The sequence below is a fragment of the Sceloporus occidentalis genome, unplaced genomic scaffold (genome assembly GCF_023333645.1).
Source record: "Sceloporus occidentalis isolate IW3139 unplaced genomic scaffold, rSceOcc1.0.p SCAF_377, whole genome shotgun sequence".
Classification (NCBI taxonomy): domain Eukaryota; kingdom Metazoa; phylum Chordata; class Lepidosauria; order Squamata; family Phrynosomatidae; genus Sceloporus; species Sceloporus occidentalis.
The window spans coordinates 261,592-273,255 of NW_028317357.1; the positions used below are offsets into that span (position 1 = coordinate 261,592).

The 11,664-nt window shown below is 39.1% G+C and overlaps 1 protein-coding gene across 1 annotated transcript; it reads left to right on the plus strand.

The window, feature by feature from the left end:
• Positions 1 to 336: 336 nt before the first annotated feature.
• On the plus strand, positions 337 to 3,772 carry LOC149273421 (G1/S-specific cyclin-D1-like). Its single transcript, XM_089506348.1, has 5 exons — positions 337 to 534; positions 2,208 to 2,423; positions 2,683 to 2,842; positions 3,300 to 3,448; positions 3,623 to 3,772. The coding sequence occupies exons 1-5, from the start codon at positions 337 to 339 to the stop codon at positions 3,770 to 3,772; spliced, it is 873 nt and encodes a 290-aa protein (XP_089362474.1).
• The last annotated feature ends 7,892 nt before the right edge of the window (positions 3,773 to 11,664 follow it).

Consider the following 11,664-nt stretch of genomic DNA (forward strand, 5'->3'; position numbering starts at 1 on the left):
ACGGGCGACTAGACGGGGGCCGGATGGGGCCGATCTGCCGGCAGATTCTATGTTTTGGGGTTTATACAAATGAACGTGTCTGTTTTTTAATTCTAATAAAATTGACATCTCCAAGGTTCCAGTGATGCATGTATCCCCTCAAAGACCCCTTAATTAATGCAAAGAGCAGATGCGATTGGCCGAACAGTCCAATGAATGAAGAGAGGAGGGAGGGTCTAGGCTTGGAGGGGACCTCTGCGAGTATATAAGGGAGGAATTTAAAGGGACACAGCAACAAAGTTTAAAGGGTCATCTATCCCCGGCGAATATACTCCGCATCGCAGCAAAGACCCAGGGATGGAAAACAGTCTGGTGTGCTGGGAAGCGGAGGCAGAACTCCGAGCCCACGATGACCCGGTCCTTCTCCAGAACCAGGTGCTGCTAAACCTGCTGGAGGCAGAGCTCAGATACATCCCGGGTGCCGGATACTTCCAGCGCGTCCAGAAGGAACTTCATCCGTACATGAGGAGCATGCTCACCAACTGGATGCTAGAGGTGAGGACCCTCACGTTAACCCCGGCAAACGCCATTAACCCTTTAAAGGGACATTACAGAAGGCGATATTAAGACGGTGGCATACAAGATATACATTTGCAACCATGACATGTCTAACGTATAAACCGTGATTACTCAAATTAAGTTATTTTCTCAAGAAGCTGAAAAGCAAAATGAATGTTTTGAAACTAGAATAAGAAAACCATTTATATATATTTTTATAAATATATTTATTGCCTGATGTCAGCACTAGGTTGAACCAGGTTTGGATTTAAATTAGGAAATCTTATCTCATCTATGGGCAGTTAAGCCCTAAGACGTTGAGAAATCATAACAACAGGAACTTTCTATATAATGTCCCTTGCTGGATGAGCGTGATGGGAGTGGTTGACCACAGATTCTGGTTAGCTAATGTTGGTCCTTACAATACCAAACCTAGTAAATATATGTTTATATATATATATATATAATTTTTTACAAAAATTCTGGACATGCACCTATGGAGTACTAGTAATTCCTATATGGGGTGATGTTGACATTAATTTTAATTATATTACGGAATCTAGGCAAAAAAAAACCAAAAAAAACATTCTTGCAAAAGAAAAAAGTCAACATTTATTATGTAATCATTATTTTCTTTAAATAAAAACCCCCCCATTAAATTAACATTCCTAATACCTGCCAAAAGTGTACTTGGTTTCTTGTGACATAATGCAGTAATGCAAATTGTAGTGCCACATCTCTGACACCAAATTACTCCCATGCCATTAAAGGGTTAATTTAAAAAAAAAATATTTTGTAAAATTACCCAAAATCCATTTAATGCTTGTTACTGAATTTGTCAAACAAATATTTCTATGTGCAAAAAAAACCATACAAAATAAAAATTCTGGAAAAGAAATTATCTTCATATTACTAGAAGACGCTAGTAAATGGCTTAACCCTTAATGCACCTCTCTGGTTTTTCTTGCATAGCACATGAAGCTGACATTCAAGTGTAACTTTGTTGTGAAGTTGTCTGTAATAGCCAAGCCATGGTTGCCCCCTAATGGGGCGAGAACCCCGGGTAATGTGTTTGCACATTGACAAAGTTTAGCGCCTCATTAGGCTTCAATGCACTCATTTTATGGCTGTCAAGATCTGAAAAACAGACTTCCGTGGCTTTCAGAGTACAGCTTAGATCTGCTACACGATCCATGAACTTACAGGGTCCCAAAAGGTGATTAATCCTAGCGCACCAGCCATTCTTTTATAAAGCAATACTCTCTCCAGAGACAGAAAACTTTATTCTACATTACAAAATAATGATTGTTCAGAAGAAATATATTTAAAACAGGATTTATTATTTAAAGTGAATAAATGAAACAATTTTAAAGAAAAAGTTACTTCTCTACTTCTTGGGTGGCAAACTTATCAATTTCAGTATGATTTCAATAAAAATTTACATTGTTTCTCCTAACCCCACCCTTACCAAGGCTGCCCCAACCAATCAACAACAATCAGCAACTTAACAGGAAGTGCAGACCCTGAGAACAGGAAGTTAAGATGGCTGCCCCCATGCAGCACATGGGATGAGCTTATAATTCACACACATATATTGTTTATTTTAATTTGTAAATATGATTTATTTGGCTAAAAAGTGGTGTCTGACCTTTTTTTGGTTTCGTTAACAGGTGTGCGAGGACCAGAGGTGCGGAGAGGACGTCTTCCCGCTGGCTGTTAACTCTTTGGACAGATTCTTGTCCCTCGTGCCGGTTGAAAAGCGGCGGCTTCAGCTTTTAGGCTCGGCGTGCCTCCTGCTGGCTTCCAAACTGAGGGAATGCAAGCCGATGACCACCGAGACCCTGTGCATGTACTCCGATTACTGCTTCACCGACAAGGAGCTGAGGGTGAGTACAGATCGCTCGCTCACGTTAAACGCCACCAAACCCTACAACACCGGACAACAGAAAATAAAATATGAATTTAAACGTAGAAAATTAATATGTAGAATAACTCTTCGGATTCAGAAAATTAATAACTACTGATTTTTGTTTGTTAGTTTTTAAGAAATGTAAAGTTCTAAAGAAGATAAATAATTCTGTTTTATACTCCTTAGCGGCATTAAGAACGTGTTTTGCATCTCACCACCTTGGTCTTGCGTTGTAGGCCATGGAGTTGTTGGTTTTGAACCAACTGAAATGGGACGTAGAAGCCGTAACCCCGAGGGATTTCCTCTCCCACTTCGTGGACCTTCTAGGTGTCCCTGCGGAGAAAGTTGAGCAGGTCAGGAAGCACACGGAGACCTTCATTGCGCTCTGCGCCACCGGTGAGTTCCTCTCGTAGGCTTCAACCCAAACAGTAATTGTTATAAAACGTCTAAACCGAGTGGCTTTATCTGCACAACTATAGATGTTTAGCTTAGCAGTTGGCTAAGTTGGCAGCCGTAGACATGAGGGCTTACTCAAAACTAATGATTTGAAGGCAGTCCTACTTCCACACTGGAGAGCCCATCGCTCATCTGAATAGTCCCATTTCATCTGGAGATCCTTCATTCTTTGAGCAGTAGAATTGTCCTCTGCTGCCCTAGACTGTTGAAGGTAAAGAGGTTTGGAACACAAATTTCAGCAGTTAAGTAAACCTAGTTTACCACTTAACTCACTTGCTAAAACCCACAGCTTAGTCGGTCAGCCATTTTGAACCCCCCCCCAAAAAATACACTAACCTGACCTCACCCTCGTTTTTATTTTCTGCTTTCTGATGTCTCTGTTACTCTTTATCCACAGACGGCAAGTATATTGCACTTCCACCCTCTATGGTAGCGGCGGCCAGCATAGCCGCGGCGGTAACGGGGCTACGACCCGAGAATTTGGGAATGACTCTCTCCAGCACAGCATCCACCAACTACCTCGCGCACGCCATACATTGCGACCCGGTAAGACCACCTAGTTTTACATTTACAAGGCTGAGCAAGCCAAGGTTGCCTTCTGTATACCGTATTAAAGAAGGCCGACTATAGCTTGGAAACTCACAAACTATGTTGAATAAACCCAAGAACTCTCGTTTTCGTAGATCTAATAACGTGTCCCCCCCCCAACCATTCTTTTAGAACGTGCTGAGAATTTGTCAGCAAGAAATTGAAGTCTCTCTTGAAGAAAGTCTTCGACGAGCTCAAAGAAGCAGGCTATCCGATGCAAAGTCTGTGGAGGAGATTGAGAGATCTAGCACGCCAACCGACGTTCTGGATATCGACCTGTAGCCAACGCAAGAATACCCTTTATCGTCATCTCCTGCTGGAGACCAACACACGATGGTTTAAGAGACAGGCTGTCCAACTTCCCGCCAAACCAGGTTGTTCGATTTTCGTCGTCTAGAACGCATCACCGCTTCAAGATGTTACGATACAAAAGCACTTTTATGTGGACCTTACGAGATGGCTACACAAAAAGGTGCGTCGATCGAAAGCTGTTCTAGAATTCTTTCACCGGGTTTAGAACATCGGCTGTGAAATATTCGGAAACCAACAGATGCAAACACATTTCCAATTGTTTTTTTCTTAATTTATTTTATTATTATTATCATCATGTATTTATTTGTTTATTTATTTGTTATTTAAGTTTTCTTAATGCAACGAGTACGCATAATATTGTTTTTTAATTATTTCTGTAAGTTATTATTTGCGGGAGCTGTACTGCACGGACGTTCTCTTTGGCTGTAAAGGGAGGTATATAAATATTGACGATGTAGGAAAGAAGTCCTCTACTGCTTGGACGTTGAGAACATTTGACTCCGACTTCATTAACCTCCGTAACGAGTGGAATCGTGCAATCTCTGATTGGAACTCAGGTGACCTGAATTTAAAAGTTAAACGCTAAAAGTTTCTACCTCCCGGGGACTTGAAAGTGGTCCTATTTACCAAAATCAAACTTCGCTTTGGCCTCTCATAACTGGTGGCCGAACATCTACTTGAAGGATCACCAAAAATGAAATTTGGTTGTTGGCAAGAGGGCTGGGTTAACCTAAACTATTCAGAAAACTGTAACTTTGGAGTTTTAATAACAGAAGTTTCTATTTTCTGATAACTCAAGCCCCTCCGTTGAGTTTGGCGATCCAACTCTTGTATCCATTGAGTTCTGACACAGCAGAGCTTGGGGTTGGGGTTGGGTCTCTGGGTCAACACGGGACATGAAAATGGCAGCATTCCTCCAACGAGCCAAGGTAGCCCATAGTTGATAATTAACAAGGTGCTAAGTAATCCTGCTATGCCCACATCAACGAAGTGCAGTCCGTCGAAACATCCTATGGTGAGAGATCCATAATCCCTTATCTCGTTATTTAAATGTGCGGTAAATCCGACATTCATTTTTATTTAAGAATTTTGTGTAATTATCTGGATTTTATTTGCAGGTGGAATGTTTGTATCTTATTTTGGGTTTGGCGTACAGTAATTGCTGTACTTCTCCATTTCCGATCTGTTGGGTAGTTAAAAATATAACCGAGTGAACGTTCTTTACAAATTGCACTTTATACGATGGGAAAAAAAATTGTCTTAGTCTATTTTCTTCAGATTGGTGTGAAAACTGTTTTATAAATAAAGATTTTGGAAGAAAATGGTGTCTTTGTCATCCGTAACGAAACGGGGTTTTTTTGTTTTTTTTTTTTAATTCAGATACCCTCTCCATACTTCTGGTAGACTTGAGAAAAAGGTCATTCTGGATAATTTAATAAACGTTAACCATTATGAAGAATCTGATGACTCTATATAAACCAATGAAACAAAGCCCGGTAAGCAGCCTGGCCCCAGCAGAAAGAGGTCTGATTAGAAGACGACCTCGATTATAAGACGAGGGGTATTTTTCTGAGCATTTGCTCTGGAAAAAACCTCGTCTTATAATCGAGCAAATATGGTATATATTAATTGTGTAGTAATGAAAAGTGTTAAAAAGTAAGGAAAAAAATATAATAATTAAGCTATAATAAATTATCCAATCCGTTAAATTTAATTTCTTTTTTAGTTAGTATTTATATTTTATCCGTTAGAACGATGAAATAGAAGCCAATGTTTAGAATGTCTTATTCCACTGAGAATGCTTTATTGCAACTGAACAGAAAAATTACGTGAGATAAAAAAAAAAGAAAAAAAATTGAACAAGACAATTTGTCACATTTTCAAAGTTTGTTTTTTTTTGAAGTACATCATTCATACAGAGTTCAATATTCTATTTTTGCAAGACCGAGAAAAAAAAAATTAAATAAAAATGAAAAAATATAGGAAATAAAATCCCTTTCATCCACCCCATGTGGAAAAATAAATTAATGAAACATTTTTGTCACAATCTCATCTTGCAACAGGTTTTCACTTTTTTTTTTTGAGAAATATCCTTTTTTTAACCATGCACAAAAAAAATAATAATAATAATAATAAAAAAAAAAAACATTCCAAAGATCATTTACACAGATCAACACGACATAAGATATACATATAAATACAGCGTTTTATCGTACAATTGGCGGCACCCCTAAGCCCAGCGGTTCAGGGGCAACATTCCACAAAAAAAAAATTAAAAAAAATCTATATCTATATGGACTTTAATTATTTCTGTTATTCCCACCATATTGTTCATGTCAGTCTATGAGAAAAATGAATTAACCAGGCACTCGTCTTCAGCAGCTGTCACATTGGCCACGTTCCTGTAGCGACACATGGCCTACGAGTTTTAGGGGCAACACGACAGCATGAAAGAGGGGTTAAAAAGCCAGCATATACACAACAGCGTAGCAGGGTATCACTGTGCTAACAGTTATTGCAAATTCCATGTACAAAATATAGAGAGAGAACAGCGGAAATAGTCGATTTGGCATTTGTACGGCAAGGGGTTGTGGATCAGCCTGTGTTTCTACGGATTGGAATCGTCAAAGGACTTCAAAAATGTTTCGACTGTTGTCAAGTCTTGCTTCTAAACCCGACATAAAGCAAATAATAACTTCAAACGATACAAAGTACAATTATTTTGTTATAGGCAACACACTTTCTATGAATTCAAAAACACGGAAAGTGTCCAATATGTTTTAAGGGTTAGAGGCGAGGACATGCAGATAAGGACACAAGTAATGACTATTTCAGTTCCTTATCTATTATTACATCGACTTCTTTCTGCCGTTGGAGAAATCTGTATCTTAAATAACATTTTCATTCGGGTATTTATTGATTTTATGAACTCTGGATTAGCGGAACGATCTGACCGACCAACATTTCAGCGTCAATCTGTTGACCAGTAAAGAAGATTTCACATTCTGTAAGAAGACTAAAACAAAAAGTCACTGCCAAGCCCTAAGCTCTAGGTTTATGTCTCTTCTTTCCCTCGAAAAACAAAAAAACAAGAAATATTTTAGACATCGGGGCTGGACAGGAGTAAGGTGGAAGAACCCAAGACGGCTTTTCAAGGTGACTTTGACTCTTAGCGTTCCACCAACAATATGGCTTCCTACGCGGCTACCTACTCTGCTTTAAAGGAAAATGCAGCGTTTTGGGGTAAGGTTATGCGGACATTGTCCAGAAGTTCCATATTTCAGCTCACAACAACCTTCATCATTAACAAATAAAGTGTGGATAGTTGTGGGTCATTCCTCTATCGTCACATGGACAACGGACTCTACGCAGACTTTAAGTAGACAATTTAGTTCTCCTAAGGTGTTGATGTATATTTTTTTGTTTTAAGACTTCTCCAAAAAAATACTTATTATGAGTCTGGTATCCACAGAGCTCTTGAGCACTGGCGTTCGACACACTTTCTCTTCCACCCTTCAATTTTGAGAAGGCATGGCCACCTGTGCTATTGCTTCAGACACGAATTTTGATGAAAAAGCCGAATTTATACAAAAACAGTTAAAAAAATAAAACATATCTTAAAATATATAATGACAGAAGCGAAGTACGGGTTTTACCATTATTTCCCCCTAATCACCCATCACCGGTATGGGTATAAAGAAATCAGATAAAACATAAATATAAACTAAGACAAGATTTTAAAAATTGTAACACTGAATATTTTTAATTTGCAATATCCTGATGTGTTAAAAAGGGGGACGATTTCGGTAATGACATATTAATGACATCATAGCTGCTTGGAGAAGCCGCCGCTTGGAAAGTTTAAACAGACAATGGAGAATCTTTTTCAACGGGCCCTAAGAGAAGACATTTATTGGAGCCACTTCTAGAAATAAAATTAATTCGTGGAAAAATGCAATATATTTACATTAACGAAAAAATACATTTTGATGACAAACAAGAGGATTCTGTGACCATTCTATAGGTCTCTCCCTTTCATCAATTCAGGGGCCCCTTAGGCCAACGCAGTCCTTAATAGCATCACTCCTGTTAACAGAGACAGCTGGGAGCATTAGAAACACAATGAGCACTCTCTTTTGACTTAAAAACGCAATGAGAGAGAGAGAGAGAGCGACAATATCCGAGAGCGACAATGATACGGGTGGAGAGGGGGAAGAGGAACGCACACAAAGAGAAAGCATATGAAACGCTCGCGCAGACTCACAGTCAACGGAAACACAGCCAAACGCACAAAGAGACAGCTCAGAGCACTTCGAGACAATTCACAGCTTACTGCAATAGGATTTCACTGTCACTTACGAATTTACTACCTAAAACATTTTTTTTTCTACAATAATTAATTTTTTCTATTTTGCTCGGAAATTTTGCTCGGAAATTTGTTATACAAAACAAAACAAAAATAAAAAAAATGATGTTAAACAGAACATGAATAAAGTCTGTATTTTTTTTTTTTTTTAACAGTCCACATTTTTGGTTAAATATTTGAGGATGCCCCAGAGGGAACTGGCATGAGTCTTCTCCTTTTCCCCATTTCCATAACCAATAATAAAACGCGTTACGAAGGTCTAAAAATTATTTAAAGCTGGCAGCCAATCAGGAAGGGGGATACAGAATTAAAAAAATGTAATCCAAATATACCATATGATGCTAACACATCTTATAGGCAGATTTTTTTGCTCTGTGAATAAATGTCAGGTTTGGGACTCATCAGTTTTACGGCGGTGGCCTTTAACAGACACGTTTTATGTGGCTTCGCGGCATATTCATATAATTGAGCAAGAAAAAGATGTTTTTTTGTTTTTTTTTCTTATATATTAACACATTTCCTGCAGTTTTTATAAACATTATTGGCATTTTAGGGCTGTAGAACCCTGCGATACCCTAGATGTCTATACATAACGTATATTTAATTTGCATGCAGCTTATGCTTAAGAACTATATTGGAATACATTGCAAAGAATGGGAATCAGTCATTCCGAATATCTTCTCTTCTTTTATAAAGACTGTTATGAGAACCATTTAGTTAATCAGTCACTACAATGGGATCTTTGCGATATTAAAGTGGTAGCCCAGGGTCTGCTTATTTAGAAAGTTGACCTATACATAGGCTAAATTACCCAGGTGGATAATCCAAATGAAGACAGAGGGGCCCCTTCAGTGGTGGCGGGTGGCTTCTCCATCAAAAAAAACAAGCCTATTTACTTAAAAGAAAATACAAATAAAATAGTGCAAATGAAACGCCATATCAGCTTAAAATACAAGAAAAAAAATACACATGTAAGAACTTGCACAATAAACATTAAAAATATCCCGTTGAGAGTAATAAAAATAAAGTTCTATATACCCACATTCAAGAAAAACTTTAAATTAAAAAATAAATATAATACATCTTTATGGCTTTTGACTCTTTCTTCCCTTTTCTTAATAAAAAACTTAAAATAACTGCTAAAGAGACGCGGATGAGGATGAGGTTAACCCTACGGTTCCCAAACGGAAAAGCAGCTTACAGCAGAAGCGGAGCGGCGTGTAAATTCAACGAGTTATGCCGATTCTGTACAATAAGCGAAGCGCGTGCTAAGCAGAAAATAAAAAAGTAAAAAAAAAAAAAAAGAAGCGGTAGCTTAAAACTTGAAAATAAACTGGCATTGAGGTTTGGGGAATATTCCCTAAACTGTGAGAAGGTGAAGTAAATAATTCCATGGCGTTAACTATGCCAAGCCAATGCAGCCTTTTTTTTTTTTTTTGCAGGCGAAACGCGTTGGGTTGGCGTCATCCACCATGCAATTCAACGTTCTTTTATTTCTATTAATTTCCTTTTATTGACTTTATTATCGACAGCTTATATGTTCTATAAGGGAGAATAACCCTAGGAAAGCAGGTTAGGTACTATAATACGCTATAGTGTTCCCAGGTGTCTAGACCCCGCCAATTAAAGGCGTAATAAGCTACTAAACTGTATGCACCAGCAATCCATTACTCTGAAATCCAAGCGATAGATTGCTCAGGTCTGACATAATCAGACAAGTCTCCCGACCGGCCCGCATGTTGGACCGTAATCAGGAGAAATGTATATGCTTCTGATGTGAACAGATAACAAGTATAGTTACTAGAAACGTTTAAAATCATTATGAGGTTGGATCCATTTCACCGCCAGCGGAGGTCTGCAGTGCAATAGAAGAAGGAAAAAAAACAAACAAAAATAAAATAAAAATAAAATGACCTTACCAGAGCAAACGTTATAGTGAGATTCGCCCGCAACCAAAAGGTCTCTCTAATACATTTCATGGGTCAGCAAGGCACTTCCCAATAAAATATATCCTTTTCTGTATATAGATATCTGTTTGTTAAACGCGGCCCTCCGGGGCCTATAGCAAGCAGCGCAAGACACTGGACACTTTCACACCATCTCGTTCCAGTTAACCTTTCACGGGACAGAGGTGTGAGTACTGCTCTCCCCTCTGGTGTTCAAAGTGTTAATTCAATACCCCCTCTCTGGGGTATGCTCCTAATTATAAGCAGGCTGGAGGGGCTGATTGTTGCTTATAAATAATTCAAAGCCATGTTCCAATATATTAATATACACCTCTACCATACTTTGACATCATTAACTTAACCCATATTTGGCACTGTCACGGAAAACAATATCAAAAGACACATATGACCCAAAAAATCCACAAAATCAAGGGGATGGGGCTCTAACCCCATTTGCTTCTGTCCACCACCGGCCATTACATATAACGCCATCGTTGGACGTGGCCAACTGGCTCTTCCACATGGCTTGTAGCGAGAGGTGCCGTTATTAAGTACTACAGCTGTAAAAATAAAAGGAGGCATTTACCATCAGTAACCTTTGATTCTGATTGCTGTGGGGCTATTTTTGGGGTATAATTTCCTCTCTCTATCTGTATTGCACAATTCTAAGCCTCCAGGGCAAATGGGTATTCTTAGCAGTAAGATTTGTGTCGGCCCTCTTTGAGAATGGCACAGAGAATAAGGGTGCGAGCTGCACGCAACCTGTAATGTCGTCGATATATCGAGCACCTAAAAAGACACACGGAAACAGCATACGAAACACTTAATGTAACAGCCTCCTTTTCATCTGTAAACAAGAAACCGTAAACCCTACAAAACATTTCACGACCAGATTACTAATGTTAGACTGATTGGCGGGACGCGTGTTGGTTTTGGCCAGTCCCTCGGCCCACCCTGCTCCATCAGTACCGAATGAAACAGCAAGTTCTTCAGAGAAGAAGCCGGCCACGTGTGCATTGTGATACGTTGTGCAATGACGCTCGGCTTGGCAGTGAAAATAAAATACTTAATAAATAATAAATAAATAATATGGTTTGATGGTCATATCATTTCCCTGCCATGCCTTTGCTGTCAATGTAGCCGTATTTTCCATCAAAGCTTACTGAACGGAAAGAGAGAATGTAGAAGACGGAACATGGGCTCTGGAGTATCGAGCTTCATCCAATTCTAAAGCAATGTTGACACCGATCTTAAGCCATCAAGTCCCTATTTAAAAAGTCTACTGGACCATCTGAAACATGGCTTTGTGTTGAAGCTCCAGTTGGTTGGTTGGGGATGGCGGCCATCTGCATAGCTCAAGAAGAACTGAACAGAAACTAGAGCTCATAATTCTAAGCGTGTTATAGGAGATCAACATTGTTTCCATCGTTACCCCCCACAATCAGATACTTCTTGGTCTTCAACACCACTCAGTGCTGAAAGAGGTCCATCCATCCAACAAAAAGTTTTGGAGAAGACGGGTACGAGGGGGAAGGAGGTGGATTTTCCCA

Excerpts from the sequence above, each read along its gene's own strand:
- LOC149273421 (XM_089506348.1), top strand. The coding sequence starts at position 337 with ATGGAAAACAGTCTGGTGTGCTGGGAAGCGGAGGCAGAACTCCGAGCC. Across the intron at positions 2,424-2,682 it reads TCACCGACAAGGAGCTGAGG|GCCATGGAGTTGTTGGTTTT; the intron begins GTGAGTACAGAT and ends CTTGCGTTGTAG. Across the intron at positions 2,843-3,299 it reads CATTGCGCTCTGCGCCACCG|ACGGCAAGTATATTGCACTT; the intron begins GTGAGTTCCTCT and ends CTTTATCCACAG.